Source organism: Drosophila gunungcola, unplaced genomic scaffold, assembly GCF_025200985.1.
Source record: "Drosophila gunungcola strain Sukarami unplaced genomic scaffold, Dgunungcola_SK_2 000001F, whole genome shotgun sequence".
NCBI classification, from domain to species: domain Eukaryota; kingdom Metazoa; phylum Arthropoda; class Insecta; order Diptera; family Drosophilidae; genus Drosophila; species Drosophila gunungcola.
The window spans coordinates 16360481-16377645 of record NW_026453197.1 but is presented as its reverse complement, the minus strand read 5'-3'; the positions used below and the strand labels follow the sequence as shown (position 1 = coordinate 16377645).

At 33.7% G+C, this 17165-nt stretch overlaps 3 protein-coding genes across 3 annotated transcripts; 1 reads left to right on the top strand and 2 right to left on the bottom strand.

Annotated features, from left to right (window-relative positions):
- Positions 1 to 71: 71 nt before the first annotated feature.
- On the top strand, positions 72 to 834 carry LOC128261956 (uncharacterized). The gene is made up of 3 exons (XM_052995932.1): positions 72 to 175; positions 230 to 339; positions 393 to 834. Exons 1-3 carry the CDS (start codon positions 106 to 108, stop codon positions 639 to 641), a joined length of 429 nt encoding a protein of 142 aa, XP_052851892.1. The 5' UTR covers positions 72 to 105; the 3' UTR covers positions 642 to 834.
- Positions 835 to 982: 148 nt separating this feature from the next.
- Positions 983 to 1941, bottom strand: LOC128261954 (uncharacterized). The gene is made up of 3 exons (XM_052995930.1): positions 1686 to 1941; positions 1221 to 1622; positions 983 to 1161 (listed from the first exon to the last, which is right to left on the bottom strand). Exons 1-3 carry the CDS (start codon positions 1746 to 1748, stop codon positions 1117 to 1119), a joined length of 510 nt encoding a protein of 169 aa, XP_052851890.1. The 5' UTR covers positions 1749 to 1941; the 3' UTR covers positions 983 to 1116.
- Positions 1942 to 2492: 551 nt separating this feature from the next.
- On the bottom strand, positions 2493 to 3802 carry LOC128261947 (serine protease inhibitor 42Dd-like). The gene is made up of 4 exons (XM_052995922.1): positions 3790 to 3802; positions 2899 to 3737; positions 2709 to 2847; positions 2493 to 2650 (listed from the first exon to the last, which is right to left on the bottom strand). The coding sequence occupies exons 1-4, from the start codon at positions 3800 to 3802 to the stop codon at positions 2523 to 2525; spliced, it is 1119 nt and encodes a 372-aa protein (XP_052851882.1). The 3' UTR covers positions 2493 to 2522.
- Between the last annotated feature and the right edge of the window lie 13363 nt (positions 3803 to 17165).

The window sequence follows — 17165 nt, the reverse complement described above, 5'->3', positions numbered from 1 at the left end:
CATTATTATTTTAAATTACAATTTTCATGCTATGCCTGATTTGTTAAGTGTTCATTTTCAGCAAGTTGGATGTCTACTTAGTCCCAATCCCTCTGATGATCGGCCATGAAGTTACTACTTTTGTTGACAGTTTTAGCAGTCAGTTGCTTCCTTGCAGAGGGTTTTAGGCGCAGGAGTAAGATTTCATTAGATGAGTCACCAATTTAATCCTGAATTTCTGTTTATTTAGCCAAGAACAGAGACTGTTTGGTGAAGCACAAATACGCACACGAAAAGGTTTGTAGGGGACCCCGTAGAGTTTACTACAGGTTCCATCGAGTTCTGTTTGATTGCATACAGGTAACCAGATTTAAAATACTAATGAACATCTATCGTAGCTTTCTATCATTTAGATGACTACAAGGTGCTACAAATTCTTTAAGAGAAACGAGTTTGACACTCTAAAAAAGTGCAGAGATGGCTGTGCCTATCATATGAAGATACCTACTGAAGGAGCAATAGCAACCACAATTACTGCAACTACTGCTGGAGGAGCAGAAGAAACTACGGAAGCTCCTACGGAAACTCCTACGGAAGCTCCTACAACAGAAGCAGTTGCAGAAAGAAGTGCGGTGGAAGTCGAGAAAAAAGTACCTGCTTGAAGTTCCAAAAAAATACAAAAACATTAATTACTTCAGGGGCCAAGTTCTTGGTAAATATATTACACATTCTAAAATGGACATAGTTCAAAATTCACCTTTATTTCGCCTGAAAAATCAATCTTTTGTTCAAAACTGTTAGTTAGAATGGTATGAGTAAGACATATAAAAATTTAAAAAAAGTTTTCCGTTTTTCGTAGTAGACATTTAAACATTTAAAAAAAAGTTTTCCGTTTTTCGTAGTTAAAAATAAAAACATTTTTCATCTGAGACTTCAGAATACTTTACAGTATAAATATTTTTATCTCTTTAGTATCTTAAAAATTCTAACTTGACAAAAACGATTTCGGTATATTTTGTTTATTACTTTTTTGTGTGCACCTCATTACCAATTTGAATTGCTTTTGTATTTACAACTACAAGATTTGCAAGACTCATAATATAAACATAAGACCCTCATCAGGACGTATTTGCACACTTAGTTCTTGGTGAGCTCGATTTCGGCATGGAAGCAGGACTTGCCCTGGAAAAAAGCCACATGATTGATAATAAAATTTAAGTAAGTCATGAGAACAAACTTACAGTGTCATGCTTGATCTCGGAGTCGATGATCAGGTGACCGCGGGCCATGCCCAACATGGCCTTGTACTTGCTGAGATCCACGGTGTGATCGTTGGCGCAGACCTTCTCCTCGGCCACTGGGCAGGATGATGGAGCTCCAAAGAGCCGGAGCAGGTCCTTGGCCTCGGAGGTGGCCTGATCGATGGCGGCGCACAGGTCGATCTTGCCCTCCTTCATCACGATGCCATCCTTCTGGACCTTGAACTTGGCCACGGCGGTTCCAAATGGCTTATTGCTTATGCAACCCGAGGGCACCAGCTCGCATTTCTTGTTCAGCTTGATGCTGAAGTCGCTGCCCACCGTCATGATGGCATCCTCGCCGGCACAGTTCTCCATCTTCACCAGCTTGGCCTTGTAGCCATTCTGAAAAAGGGTTATATCCAAAGGATTAAGCTGAGTCCTATTCAGATCCTTTCACAATCTTACACAAGCCAAGGCAGCCTCAAAGGCCACAAAACTGATCAGGAAAAAGCAGATCTTTCGCAGCATTCTGAACACTTGACGTTTTTGGATGGATTTGGAAACTCCTGACTGGCCAAGCCACTATTTATACTGAACTATTGCTAGCCCCGTTTATGGAAATTCACAATTATTTGCGCATTAAGCGGTACTTGGCTGCGGCGATCAGCGATCGTTCGGCTCAATTGATCGCTGAACCAGCACTGGGCGGATGGTCATCCATTAGAGGTCTCTTAATGTCGGAATTACGGAATTATTATGACCGGCCATTTTTAATTGCCCCTCCGACATGGTATTGTTTGTGTTTCGCGTGTCAATGCAGTTTGATCTCTAGATCACTCGAAATTTGTTTACACCCAAAACCAAATGCTTATAAAAGCCGAGTCATCAAGAGTCCGTTAAAATCAGTTCTCTGTAATTGATAAATGGCCATCTAGTTAGACACCAACTTGATTGTTTTAATAGTAGAAGATATAGATGATTTGTGGTTGGGAATTAGGAGACGGGTTTCTAAAACTTTTGTATGAAATTTAATAGCATGCAATTGGTTTAAAACATACTTTTTACTTACTCAGTATTTTAGAATGTTACCGTTTTTGTGAACACAATAAAGTATGCTTTAAATATTTACTTAACAGCCACATATATGTTATTATGAATTTTGAGGAAATAATTGCATAATAAATATTTATTTTAAACTGTGGCTTAGAAATTAAATCAAACCAAAACTTAAAACAAAAGAAGTTAATGTTATATTTATTTGGAATTGTTTTGGATTTTTTTGGTTATCAATTATATTATATTTCACGTTCCCGGGTTAACGACATGTCCTTGAATGTAAGTAGTATGCTGATCCCGAATGAGGTAGGCAAACGGGTGCTCTGCGATGAACTCCCATTGCCCGCAACCTGCACATTTGTTGTATTCCTCAACTGCGGAATAAAAATATATGAAAATAAATATATTAAAAACACTGAACACAAAAGATACTTGGAGGAGTGTCTTCGTCGTCGCCCTCCTCATCAACCTCAAAAGAGGCCTTTTGAAAGACTTTGTTGATCGGGGCCTTTGACGGTTTTACTAGACCACTTAAGTCCGCAGAGCTCTCAAATGCATCTCGTATGCCCATCTATGAGAAGAAATTATAATGATGACCAATTGCTTATCAAAACACACCCACCTTCCCAAGAATGTTCTTCACATCTGCGGAAAATTCGATTTTAAACTTGGGCAGCCTTAAGTCCACATATTCCTTGTGTATTGTTCGGAAGAAATAGGTTGAGATCCTCTTCTCCACCTTTTCCAGGCCATCGACTTCAAGGGGCAAAAAGATCACCATGGTTAGGTTTGAGTTCCGCAAAGGCAGATATATATATTGGGCATTTAAGCGAAAAGTAATTTTCACCCCGAAATTGCCACTCATTCTCATCATTTCGACAGGAATGCGTTTCTGGGCAGTAACATGGAAATCGGCAATATAGGTATCCTTTGGGTTGAACTTGTACAGCCACTCGGGCTTAAAATAAATGGCACTTAAGAGCGCCACTTTTAAGTCCGGTTTCATATCATTGGGTGAAACTATATTTCTTATCCTGCCGCTGGACACTTCAATTGCCCACTTATTGACAACGGAAGCTGCATTGTCGGAATTTTTTAGGTTGATAGTCTGGGCCTCAGCCTTAAAGGAATCCTTAACCAGCTCATTATAGCCCGAAACTAACTGGTATTCATCGTTGACGTATATGCGATTGGCCAGAATGACCTCGTTCTCATTTACTTCGAGATTGGTCAAAATGTCCTTGAATCTTGGGGCCACTTGCGATTCGTTGGGTGGCGGCTTCAGTATTTTTCTCAGTTCTTGGGCTGTCTTTCCCCCGGCTCCCATGTAGACCATATGCATAAGGATTTCGACGGAGAAAGGCGAAATACAAATGTTTTTGTCTAAATTATCCTTGGCAAAACGTTTGTAAAAATCACTAACGAATTGGCCGGCCACTGACATGGCCAAGAACAACAAAACTAAGGGAAAATTTGCTAGAAACTCCAGAGGGAAATTAATTGGTCCACTTACATACACACTTCATTTGAAACGCTGCGGCAAACTAAGAAAAGAAAATAGAGTACCGAGTTTTTCGATTCGTCACGGAGTTTTAATGGCTAAGCGAATAATTTTCTTGATTTTTACCATAAAATAACAAAAATAATAAAATAAATATAAGTCTACTAACAATACATCCACATTTTATTATAAAATTGTGAGTTGTTTTTTTAACGATATAAGGCTATAAGTAATTTTCGAAAAATAGCTTTGCAGAAAAGTGACAAAATCCTGCAGTTTTAAGTCTATAACTTTTCTTTAAAGTTGTATATCCTTAAAGTCTTGTGGCTTAAGCCTCTAAAAATCTGTAAATCCATTAATTTCCCATAAAATATCTTGGTTCTCTAAAAAACTGCGTTTAAAACTAGGTTTGTAATTTCTGGTCGATATTTTGCAATTTTTATGATGTTACCCCTTTCTAAATTTCCAAAAAAAATCGTGTTTGCAGAAAAATGACCAAAACCCTGCACCTCTAAATCCATAACTTTTATTTCCGGCATCCGATTTCCAAGCGGTATATCTTTAAAGTCTTGTGGCTTAAGCCTCTAAAAATCTGCGTTTAAAGTTTGTTTTAATATTGTGAGTTGTTTTTTTTAACGATATAAATCCATTAGTTTCCCATAAATTATGTTTGCAGAAAAGTGACAAAAAACCTGCAGTTTTAATTCTATAACTTTTCTTATAGGCATCCGATTTCAAAGTGGTATACGTTAAATGTCTCGAGGCTTGGTTCTCTAAAAAACTGCGTTTAAAACTTGGTTTGTAATTTCTGGTCGATATTTTGCAATTTTTATGATGTTACCCCTTTCTAAATTTCCAAAAAAATCGTGTTTGCAGAAAAATGACCAAAACCCTGCACCTCTAAATCCATAACTTTTATTTCCGGCATTCCGATTTCCAAGCGGTATATCTTTAAAGTCTTGTGGCTTAAGCCTCTAAAAATCTGCGTTTAAAGTTTGTTTTAATATTGTGAGTTGTTTTTTTTAACGATATAAATCCATTAGTTTCCCATAAATTATGTTTGCAGAAAAGTGACAAAAAACCTGCAGTTTTAATTCTATAACTTTTCTTATAGGCATCCGATTTCAAAGTGGTATACGTTAAATGTCTCGAGGCTTGGTTCTCTAAAAAACTGCGTTTAAAACTTGGTTTGTAATTTCTGGTCGATATTTTGCAATTTTTATGATGTTACCCCTTTCTAAATTTCCAAAAAAATCGTGTTTGCAGAAAAATGACCAAAACCCTGCACCTCTAAATCCATAACTTTTATTTCCGGCATTCGATTTCCAAGCGGTATATCTTTAAAGTCTTGTGGCTTAAGCCTCTAAAAATCTGCGTTTAAAGTTTGTTTTAATATTGTGAGTTGTTTTTTTTAACGATATAAATCCATTAGTTTCCCATAAATTATGTTTGCAGAAAAGTGACAAAAAACCTGCAGTTTTAATTCTATAACTTTTCTTATAGGCATCCGATTTCAAAGTGGTATACGTTAAATGTCTCGAGGCTTGGTTCTCTAAAAAACTGCGTTTAAAACTTGGTTTGTAATTTCTGGTCGATATTTTGCAATTTTTATGATGTTACCCCTTTCTAAATTTCCAAAAAAATCGTGTTTGCAGAAAAATGACCAAAACCCTGCACCTCTAAATCCATAACTTTTATTTCCGGCATTCGATTTCCAAGCGGTATATCTTTAAAGTCTTGTGGCTTAAGCCTCTAAAAATCTGCGTTTAAAGTTTGTTTTAATATTGTGAGTTGTTTTTTTTAACGATATAAATCCATTAGTTTCCCATAAATTATGTTTGCAGAAAAGTGACAAAAAACCTGCAGTTTTAATTCTATAACTTTTCTTATAGGCATCCGATTTCAAAGTGGTATACGTTAAATGTCTCGAGGCTTGGTTCTCTAAAAAACTGCGTTTAAAACTTGGTTTGTAATTTCTGGTCGATATTTTGCAATTTTTATGATGTTACCCCTTTCTAAATTTCCAAAAAAATCGTGTTTGCAGAAAAATGACCAAAACCCTGCACCTCTAAATCCATAACTTTTATTTCCGGCATCCGATTTCCAAGCGGTGTATCTTTAAAGTCTTGTGGCTTAAGCCTCTAAAAATCTGCGTTTAAAGTTTGTTTTAATATTGTGAGTGGTTTTTTTTAACGATATAAATCCATTAGTTTCCCATAAAATATGTTTGCAGAAAAGTGACAAAAAACCTGCAGTTTTAATTCTATAACTTTTCTTATAGGCATCCGATTTCAAAGTGGTATACGTTAAATGTCTCGAGGCTTGGTTCTCTAAAAAACTGCGTTTAAAACTTGGTTTGTAATTTCTGGTCGATATTTTGCAATTTTTATGATGTTACCCCTTTCTAAATTTCCAAAAAAATCGTGTTTGCAGAAAAATGACCAAAACCCTGCACCTCTAAATCCATAACTTTTATTTCCGGCATCCGATTTCCAAGCGGTGTATCTTTAAAGTCTTGTGGCTTAAGCCTCTAAAAATCTGCGTTTAAAGTTTGTTTTAATATTGTGAGTGGTTTTTTTTAACGATATAAATCTATTAGTTTCCCATAAAATATCTTTGCAGAAACTTGACAAAAAACCTGCAGTTTTAATTCTATAACTTTTCTTATAGGCATCCGATTTCAAAGTGGTATACGTTAAATGTCTCGAGGCTTAGTTCTCTTAAAAATTGCGTTTAAAACTTGGTTTGTAATTTCTGGTCGATATTTTGCAATTTTTATGATGTTACCCCTTTCTAAATTTCCAAAAAAATCGTGTTTGCAGAAAAATGACCAAAACCCTGCACCTCTAAATCCATAACTTTTATTTCCGGCATCCGATTTCCAAGCGGTGTATCTTTAAAGTCTTGTGGCTTAAGCCTCTAAAAATCTGCGTTTAAAGTTTGTTTTAATATTGTGAGTGGTTTTTTTTAAAGATATAAATCCATTAGTTTCTCATAAAATATCTTTGCAGAAAAGTGACAAAAAACCTGCAGTTTTAATTCTATAACTTTTCTTATAGGCATCCGATTTCAAAGTGGTATACGTTAAATGTCACGAGGCTTAGTTCTCTAAAAACTTGCGTTTAAAACTTGGTTTGTAATTTCTGGTTTTGCAGAAAAATGACCAAAACCCTGCACCTCTAAATCCATAACTTTTATTTCCGGCATCCGATTTCCAAGACTTTAAAGTCTTGTGGCTTAAGCCTCTAAAAATCTGCGTTTAAAGTTTGTTTTAATATTGTGAGTTGTTTTTTTTAACGATATAAGTCCATTAGTTTCCCATAAAATATGTTTGCAGAAAAGTGACAAAAAACCTGCAGTTTTAATTCTATAACTTTTCTTATAGGCATCCGATTTCAAAGTGGTATACGTTAAATGTCTCGAGGCTTGGTTCTCTAAAAAACTGCGTTTAAAACTTGGTTTGTAATTTCTGGTCGATATTTTGCAATTTTTATGATGTTACCCCTTTCTAAATTTCCAAAAAAATCGTGTTTGCAGAAAAATGACCAAAACCCTGCACCTCTAAATCCATAACTTTTATTTCCGGCATCCGATTTCCAAGCGGTGTATCTTTAAAGTCTTGTGCCTTAAGCCTCTAAAAATATGCGTTTAAAGTTTGTTTTAATATTGTGAGTGGATTTTTTTAACGATATAAATCCATTAGTTTCCCATAAAATATCTTTGCAGAAAAGTGACAAAAAACCTGCAGTTTTAATTCTATAACTTTTCTTATAGGCATCCGATTTCAAAGTGGTATACGTTAAATGTCTCGAGGCTTGGTTCTCTAAAAAACTGCGTTTAAAACTTGGTTTGTAATTTCTGGTCGATATTTTGCAATTTTTATGATGTTACCCCTTTCTAAATTTCAAAAAAAATCGTGTTTGCAGAAAAATGACCAAAACCCTGCACCTCTAAATCCATAACTTTTATTTCCGGCATCCGATTTCCAAGCGGTGTATCTTTAAAGTCTTGTGGCTTAAGCCTCTAAAAATCTGCGTTTAAAGTTTGTTTTAATATTGTGAGTGGTTTTTTTTAACGATATAAATCCATTAGTTTCCCATAAAATATGTTTGCAAAAAAGTGACAAAAAACCTGCAGTTTTAATTCTATAACTTTTCTTATTGGCATCCGATTTCAAAGTGGTATACGTTAAATGTCTCGAGGCTTGGTTCTCTAAAAAACTGCGTTTAAACACCTACACCTCTAAATCCATAACTTTTATTTCCGGCATCCGATTTCCAAGCGGTGTATCTTTAAAGTCTTGTGGCTTAAGCCTCTAAAAATCTGCGTTTAAAGTTTGTTTTAATATTGTGAGTGGTTTTTTTTAACGATATAAATCCATTAGTTTCCCATAAAATATGTTTGCAAAAAAGTGACAAAAAACCTGCAGTTTTAATTCTATAACTTTTCTTATTGGCATCCGATTTCAAAGTGGTATACGTTAAATGTCTCGAGGCTTGGTTCTCTAAAAAACTGCGTTTAAACACCTACACCTCTAAATCCATAACTTTTATTTCCGGCATCCGATTTCCAAGCGGTGTATCTTTAAAGTCTTGTGGCTTAAGCCTCTAAAAATCTGCGTTTAAAGTTTGTTTTAATATTGTGAGTTGTTTTTTTTAACGATATAAATCCATTAGTTTCCCATAAAATATGTTTGCAGAAAAGTGACAAAAAACCTGCAGTTTTAATTCTATAACTTTTCTTATAGGCATCCGATTTCAAAGTGGTATACGTTAAATGTCTCGAGGCTTGGTTCTCTAAAAAACTGCGTTTAAAACTTGGTTTGTAATTTCTGGTCGATATTTTGCAATTTTTATGATGTTACCCCTTTCTAAATTTCCAAAAAAATCGTGTTTGCAGAAAAATGACCAAAACCCTGCACCTCTAAATCCATAACTTTTATTTCCGGCATCCGATTTCCAAGCGGTGTATCTTTAAAGTCTTGTGCCTTAAGCCTCTAAAAATATGCGTTTAAAGTTTGTTTTAATATTGTGAGTGGTTTTTTTTAACGATATAAATCCATTAGTTTCCCATAAAATATCTTTGCAGAAAAGTGACAAAAAACCTGCAGTTTTAATTCTATAACTTTTCTTATAGGCATCCGATTTCAAAGTGGTATACGTTAAATGTCTCGAGGCTTGGTTCTCTAAAAAACTGCGTTTAAAACTTGGTTTGTAATTTCTGGTCGATATTTTGCAATTTTTATGATGTTACCCCTTTTTAAATTTCCAAAAAAATCGTGTTTGCAGAAAAATGACGAAAACCCTGCACCTCTAAATCCATAACTTTTATTTCCGGCATCCGATTTCCAAGCGGTATATCTTTAAAGTCTTGTGGCTTAAGCCTCTAAAAATCTGCGTTTAAAGTTTGTTTTAATATTGTGAGTGGTTTTTTTTAACGATATAAATCCATTAATATCCCATAAAATATCTTTGCAAAAAAGTGACAAAAAACCTGCAGTTTTAATTCTATAACTTTTCTTATAGGCATCCGATTTCAAAGTGGTATTTGTTAAATGTCTCGAGGCTTGGTTCTCTAAAAAACTGCGTTTAAAACTTGGTTTGTAATTTCTGGTCGATATTTTGCAATTTTTATGATGTTACCCCTTTTTAAATTTCCAAAAAAATCGTGTTTGCAGAAAAATGACGAAAACCCTACACCTCTAAATCTATAACTTTTATTTCCGGCATCCGATTTCCAAGCGGTATATCTTTAAAGTCTTGTGGCTTAAGCCTCTAAAAATCTGCGTTTAAAGTTTGTTTTAATATTGTGAGTGGTTTTTTTTAACGATATAAATCCATTAGTTTCCCATAAAATATCTTTGCAGAAACTTGACAAAAAACCTGCAGTTTTAATTCTATAACTTTTCTTATAGGCATCCGATTTCAAAGTGGTGTACGTTAAATGTCTCGAGGCTTAGTTCTCTAAAAAATTGCGTTTAAAACTTGGTTTGTAATTTCTGGTCGATATTTTGCAATTTTTATGATGTTACCCCTTTCTAAATTTCCAAAAAAATCGTGTTTGCAGAAAAATGACCAAAACCCTGCACCTCTAAATCCATAACTTTTATTTCCGGCATCCGATTTCCAAGCGGTGTATCTTTAAAGTCTTGTGGCTTAAGCCTCTAAAAATCTGCGTTTAAAGTTTGTTTTAATATTGTGAGTGGTTTTTTTTAACGATATAAATCCATTAGTCTCCCATAAAATATGTTTGCAAAAAAGTGACAAAAAACCTGCAGTTTTAATTCTATAACTTTTCTTATAGGCATCCGATTTCAAAGTGGTATTTGTTAAATGTCTCGAGGCTTGGTTCTCTAAAAAACTGCGTTTAAAACTTGGTTTGTAATTTCTGGTCGATATTTTGCAATTTTTATGATGTTACCCCTTTCTAAATTTCCAAAAAATCGTGTTTGCAGAAAAATGACCAAAACCCTGCACCTCTAAATCCATAACTTTTATTTCCGGCATCCGATTTCCAAGCGGTATATCTTTAAAGTCTTGTGGCTTAAGCCTCTAAAAATCTGCGTTTAAAGTTTGTTTTAATATTGTGAGTGGTTTTTTTTAACGATATAAATCCATTAGTTTCCCATAAAATATGTTTGCAAAAAAGTGACAAAAAACCTGCAGTTTTAATTCTATAACTTTTCTTATAGGCATCCGATTTCAAAGTGGTATACGTTAAATGTCTCGAGGCTTGGTTCTCTAAAAAACTGCGTTTAAAACTTGGTTTGTAATTTCTGGTCGATATTTTGCAATTTTTATGATGTTACCCCTTTCTAAATTTCCAAAAAAATCGTGTTTGCAGAAAAATGACCAAAACCCTGCACCTCTAAATCCATAACTTTTATTTCCGGCATCCGATTTCCAAGCGGTGTATCTTTAAAGTCTTGTGGCTTAAGCCTCTAAAAATCTGCGTTTAAAGTTTGTTTTAATATTGTGAGTGGTTTTTTTTAACGATATAAATCCATTAGTTTCCCATAAAATATCTTTGCAGAAAAGTGACAAAAAACCTGCAGTTTTAATTCTATAACTTTTCTTATAGGCATCCGATTTCAAAGTGGTATACGTTAAATGTCTCGAGGCTTGGTTCTCTAAAAAACTGCGTTTAAAACTTGGTTTGTAATTTCTGGTCGATATTTTGCAATTTTTATGATGTTACCCCTTTCTAAATTTCCAAAAAAATCGTGTTTGCAGAAAAATGACCAAAACCCTGCACCTCTAAATCCATAACTTTTATTTCCGGCATCCGATTTCCAAGCGGTATATCTTTAAAGTCTTGTGGCTTAAGCCTCTAAAAATCTGCGTTTAAAGTTTGTTTTAATATTGTGAGTGGTTTTTTTTAACGATATAAATCCATTAATATCCCATAAAATATCTTTGCAAAAAAGTGACAAAAAACCTGCAGTTTTAATTCTATAACTTTTCTTATAGGCATCCGATTTCAAAGTGGTATTTGTTAAATGTCTCGAGGCTTGGTTCTCTAAAAAACTGCGTTTAAAACTTGGTTTGTAATTTCTGGTCGATATTTTGCAATTTTTATGATGTTACCCCTTTTTAAATTTCCAAAAAAATCGTGTTTGCAGAAAAATGACGAAAACCCTACACCTCTAAATCTATAACTTTTATTTCCGGCATCCGATTTCCAAGCGGTATATCTTTAAAGTCTTGTGGCTTAAGCCTCTAAAAATCTGCGTTTAAAGTTTGTTTTAATATTGTGAGTGGTTTTTTTAACGATATAAATCCATTAGTTTCCCATAAAATATCTTTGCAGAAACTTGACAAAAAACCTGCAGTTTTAATTCTATAACTTTTCTTATAGGCATCCGATTTCAAAGTGGTGTACGTTAAATGTCTCGAGGCTTAGTTCTCTAAAAAATTGCGTTTAAAACTTGGTTTGTAATTTCTGGTCGATATTTTGCAATTTTTATGATGTTACCCCTTTCTAAATTTCCAAAAAAATCGTGTTTGCAGAAAAATGACCAAAACCCTGCACCTCTAAATCCATAACTTTTATTTCCGGCATCCGATTTCCAAGCGGTGTATCTTTAAAGTCTTGTGGCTTAAGCCTCTAAAAATCTGCGTTTAAAGTTTGTTTTAATATTGTGAGTGGTTTTTTTTAACGATATAAATCCATTAGTCTCCCATAAAATATGTTTGCAAAAAAGTGACAAAAAACCTGCAGTTTTAATTCTATAACTTTTCTTATAGGCATCCGATTTCAAAGTGGTATTTGTTAAATGTCTCGAGGCTTGGTTCTCTAAAAAACTGCGTTTAAAACTTGGTTTGTAATTTCTGGTCGATATTTGCAATTTTTATGATGTTACCCCTTTCTAAATTTCCAAAAAAATCGTGTTTGCAGAAAAATGACCAAAACCCTGCACCTCTAAATCCATAACTTTTATTTCCGGCATCCGATTTCCAAGCGGTATATCTTTAAAGTCTTGTGGCTTAAGCCTCTAAAAATCTGCGTTTAAAGTTTGTTTTAATATTGTGAGTGGTTTTTTTTAACGATATAAATCCATTAGTTTCCCATAAAATATGTTTGCAAAAAAGTGACAAAAAACCTGCAGTTTTAATTCTATAACTTTTCTTATAGGCATCCGATTTCATAGTGGTATACGTTAAATGTCTCGAGGCTTGGTTCTCTAAAAAACTGCGTTTAAAACTTGGTTTGTAATTTCTGGTCGATATTTTGCAATTTTTATGATGTTACCCCTTTCTAAATTTCCAAAAAAATCGTGTTTGCAGAAAAATGACCAAAACCCTGCACCTCTAAATCCATAACTTTTATTTCCGGCATCCGATTTCCAAGCGGTGTATCTTTAAAGTCTTGTGGCTTAAGCCTCTAAAAATCTGCGTTTAAAGTTTGTTTTAATATTGTGAGTGGTTTTTTTTAACGATATAAATCCATTAGTTTCCCATAAAATATCTTTGCAGAAAAGTGACAAAAACCTGCAGTTTTAATTCTATAACTTTTCTTATAGGCATCCGATTTCAAAGTGGTATACGTTAAATGTCTCGAGGCTTGGTTCTCTAAAAAACTGCGTTTAAAACTTGGTTTGTAATTTCTGGTCGATATTTTGCAATTTTTATGATGTTACCCCTTTCTAAATTTGCAAAAAAATCGTGTTTGCAGAAAAATGACCAAAACCCTGCAGCTCTAAATCCATAACTTTTATTTCCGGCATCCGATTTCCAAGCGGTATATCTTTAAAGTCTTGTGGCTTAAGCCTCTAAAAATCTGCAATTAAAGTTTGTTTTAATATTGTGAGTGGTTTTTTTTAACGATATAAATCCATTAATATCCCATAAAATATCTTTGCAAAAAGTGACAAAAAACCTGCAGTTTTAATTCTATAACTTTTCTTATAGGCATCCGATTTCAAAGTGGTATTTGTTAAATGTCTCGAGGCTTGGTTCTCTAAAAAACTGCGTTTAAAACTTGGTTTGTAATTTCTGGTCGATATTTTGCAATTTTTATGATGTTACCCCTTTCTAAATTTCCAAAAAAATCGTGTTTGCAGAAAAATGACCAAAACCCTGCACCTCTAAATCCATAACTTTTATTTCCGGCATCCGATTTCCAAGCGGTGTATCTTTAAAGTCTTGTGGCTTAAGCCTCTAAAAATCTGCGTTTAAAGTTTGTTTTAATATTGTGAGTGGTTTTTTTAACGATATAAATCCATTAGTTTCCCATAAAATATCTTTGCAGAAAAGTGACAAAAAACCTGCAGTTTTAATTCTATAACTTTTCTTATAGGCATCCGATTTCAAAGTGGTATACGTTAAATGTCTCGAGGCTTGGTTCTCTAAAAAACTGCGTTTAAAACTTGGTTTGTAATTTCTGGTCGATATTTTGCAATTTTTATGATGTTACCCCTTTTCTAAATTTCCAAAAAAATCGTGTTTGCAGAAAAATGACGAAAACCCTACACCTCTAAATCTATAACTTTTATTTCCGGCATCCGATTTCCAAGCGGTATATCTTTAAAGTCTTGTGGCTTAAGCCTCTAAAAATCTGCGTTTAAAGTTTGTTTTAATATTGTGAGTGGTTTTTTTTAACGATATAAATCCATTAGTTTCCCATAAAATATCTTTGCAGAAACTTGACAAAAAACCTGCAGTTTTAATTCTATAACTTTTCTTATAGGCATCCGATTTCAAAGTGGTGTACGTTAAATGTCTCGAGGCTTAGTTCTCTAAAAAATTGCGTTTAAAACTTGGTTTGTAATTTCTGGTCGATATTTTGCAATTTTTATGATGTTACCCCTTTCTAAATTTCCAAAAAAATCGTGTTTGCAGAAAAATGACCAAAACCCTGCACCTCTAAATCCATAACTTTTATTTCCGGCATCCGATTTCCAAGCGGTGTATCTTTAAAGTCTTGTGGCTTAAGCCTCTAAAAATCTGCGTTTAAAGTTTGTTTTAATATTGTGAGTGGTTTTTTTTAACGATATAAATCCATTAGTCTCCCATAAAATATGTTTGCAAAAAAGTGACAAAAAACCTGCAGTTTTAATTCTATAACTTTTCTTATAGGCATCCGATTTCAAAGTGGTATTTGTTAAATGTCTCGAGGCTTGGTTCTCTAAAAAACTGCGTTTAAAACTTGGTTTGTAATTTCTGGTCGATATTTTGCAATTTTTATGATGTTACCCCTTTCTAAATTTCCAAAAAAATCGTGTTTGCAGAAAAATGACCGAAAACCCTACACCTCTAAATCCTATAACTTTTATTTCCGGCATCCGATTTCCAAGCGGTATATCTTTAAAGTCGTGTGGCTTAAGCCTCTAAAAATCTGCGTTTAAAGTTTGTTTTAATATTGTGAGTGGTTTTTTTAACGATATAAATCCATTAGTTTCCCATAAAATATCTTTGCAGAAACTTGACAAAAAACCTGCAGTTTTAATTCTATAACTTTTCTTATAGGCATCCGATTTCAAAGTGGTATACGTTAAATGTCTCGAGGCTTAGTTCTCTAAAAAATTGCGTTTAAAACTTGGTTTGTAATTTCTGGTCGATATTTTGCAATTTTTATGATGTTACCCCTTTCTAAATTTCCAAAAAAATCGTGTTTGCAGAAAAATGACCAAAACCCTGCACCTCTAAATCCATAACTTTTATTTCCGGCATCCGATTTCCAAGCGATGTATCTTTAAAGTCTTGTGGCTTAAGCCTCTAAAAATCTGCGTTTAAAGTTTGTTTTAATATTGTGAGTGGTTTTTTTTAACGATATAAATCCATTAGTTTCCCATAAAATATCTTTGCAGAAAAGTGACAAAAAACCTGCAGTTTTAATTCTATAACTTTTCTTATAGGCATCCGATTTCAAAGTGGTATACGTTAAATGTCTCGAGGCTTGGTTCTCTAAAAAACTGCGTTTAAAACTTGGTTTGTAATTTCTGGTCGATATTTTGCAATTTTTATGATGTTACCCCTTTCTAAATTTCCAAAAAAATCGTGTTTGCAGAAAAATGACCAAAACCCTGCACCTCTAAATCCATAACTTTTATTTCCGGCATCCGATTTCCAAGCGGTGTATCTTTAAAGTCTTGTGGCTTAAGCCGTTAAAAATCTGCGTTTAAAGTTTGTTTTAATATTGTGAGTTGTTTTTTTTAACGATATAAATCCATTAATATCCCATAAAATATCTTTGCAAAAAAGTGACAAAAAACTTGCAGTTTTAATTCTAAAACTATTCTTATAGGCATCCGATTTCAAAGTGGTATACGGTAAATTTCTCGAGGCTTAGTTCTCTAAAAAACTGCGTTTAAAACTTAGGTTTGTAATTTCTGGTCGATATTTTGCAATTTTTATGATGTTACCCCTTTCTAAATTTCCAAAAAAATCGTGTTTGCAGAAAAATGACCAAAACCCTGCACCTCTAAATCCATAACTTTTATTTCCGGCATCCGATTTCCAAGCGGTATATCTTTAAAGTCTTGTGGCTTAAGCCTCTAAAAATCTGCGTTTAAAGTTTGTTTTAATATTGTGAGTTGTTTTTTTTAACGATATAAATCCATTAGTATCCCATAAATATCTTTGCAGAAAAGTGACAAAAAACCTGCAGTTTTAATTCTATAACTTTTCTTATAGGCATCCGATTTCAAAGTGGTATACGTTAAATGTCTCGAGGCTTGGTTCTCTAAAAAACTGCGTTTAAAACTTGGTTTGTAATTTCTGGTCGATATTTTGCAATTTTTATGATGTTACCCCTTTCTAAATTTCCAAAAAAATCGTGTTTGCAGAAAAATGACCAAAACCCTGCACCTCTAAATCCATAACTTTTATTTCCGGCATCCGATTTCCAAGCGGTATATCTTTAAAGTCTTGTGGCTTAAGCCTCTAAAAATCTGCGTTTAAAGTTTGTTTTAATATTGTGAGTTGTTTTTTTAACGATATAAATCCATTAGTTTCCCATAAAATATGTTTGCAAAAAAGTGACAAAAAACCTGCAGTTTTAATTCTATAACTTTTCTTATAGGCATCCGATTTCAAAGTGGTATACGTTAAATGTCTCGAGGCTTGGTTCTCTAAAAAACTGCGTTTAAAACTTGGTTTGTAATTTCTGGTCGATATTTTGCAATTTTTATGATGTTACCCCTTTCTAAATTTCCAAAAAAATCGTGTTTGCAGAAAAATGACCAAAACCCTGCACCTCTAAATCTATAACTTTTATTTCCGGCATCCGATTTCCAAGCGGTATATCTTTAAAGTCTTGTGGCTTAAGCCTCTAAAAATCTGCGTTTAAAGTTTGTTTTAATATTGTGAGTTGTTTTTTTTAACGATATAAATCCATTAGTATCCCATAAAATAGCTTTGCAGAAAAGTGACAAAAAACCTGCAGTTTTAATTCTATAACTTTTCTTATAGGCATCCGATTTCAAAGTGGTATACGTTAAATGTCTCGAGGCTTGCTTCTCTAAAAAACTGCGTTTAAAACTTGGTTTGTAATTTCTGGTCGATATTTTGCAATTTTTATGATGTTACCCCTTTCTAAATTTCCAAAAAAATCGTGTTTGCAGAAAAATGACCAAAACCCTGCACCTCTAAATCCATAACTTTTATTTCCGGCATCCGATTTCCAAGTGGCTTATCTTTAAAGTCTTTTGGCTTAAGCCTCTAAAAAGCTGCGTTAAAATTTTCTTTTGAATTTGTGAGTTGGTTTTTTTAACGATATAACTCCAAAAGTAATTTCCGAAAAATGACTTTGGAGAAAAGTGACAAAAGCCTGCAGTTTTAAGTCTATAACTTTTCTTTTAAGCATCCGAGTTCGAAGTGGTATATTTTAAACTCTTGTGGCTTAGTATTTTAAAAATCTGCATTTAGAACTTGGTTCGTAATTTCGGG

Bases quoted from the DNA above. Each gene is read 5' to 3' on its own strand.
- LOC128261956 (XM_052995932.1), top strand. From the start codon at position 106: ATGAAGTTACTACTTTTGTTGACAGTTTTAGCAGTCAGTTGCTTCCTT. The intron at 176-229 runs GTAAGATTTCAT...CTGTTTATTTAG, and splicing joins AGAGGGTTTTAGGCGCAGGA to CCAAGAACAGAGACTGTTTG. The intron at 340-392 runs GTAACCAGATTT...TCTATCATTTAG, and splicing joins TTCTGTTTGATTGCATACAG to ATGACTACAAGGTGCTACAA.
- LOC128261954 (XM_052995930.1), bottom strand. From the start codon at position 1,748: ATGCTGCGAAAGATCTGCTTTTTCCTGATCAGTTTTGTGGCCTTTGAG. The intron at 1,623-1,685 runs GTAAGATTGTGA...ACCCTTTTTCAG, and splicing joins TTGAGGCTGCCTTGGCTTGT to AATGGCTACAAGGCCAAGCT. The intron at 1,162-1,220 runs GTAAGTTTGTTC...GCTTTTTTCCAG, and splicing joins CCGAGATCAAGCATGACACT to GGCAAGTCCTGCTTCCATGC.
- LOC128261947 (XM_052995922.1), bottom strand. The intron at 2,848-2,898 runs GTGGGTGTGTTT...TTCTTCTCATAG, and splicing joins TGAAGAACATTCTTGGGAAG to ATGGGCATACGAGATGCATT. The intron at 2,651-2,708 runs GTATCTTTTGTG...TTTATTCCGCAG, and splicing joins CGACGAAGACACTCCTCCAA to TTGAGGAATACAACAAATGT.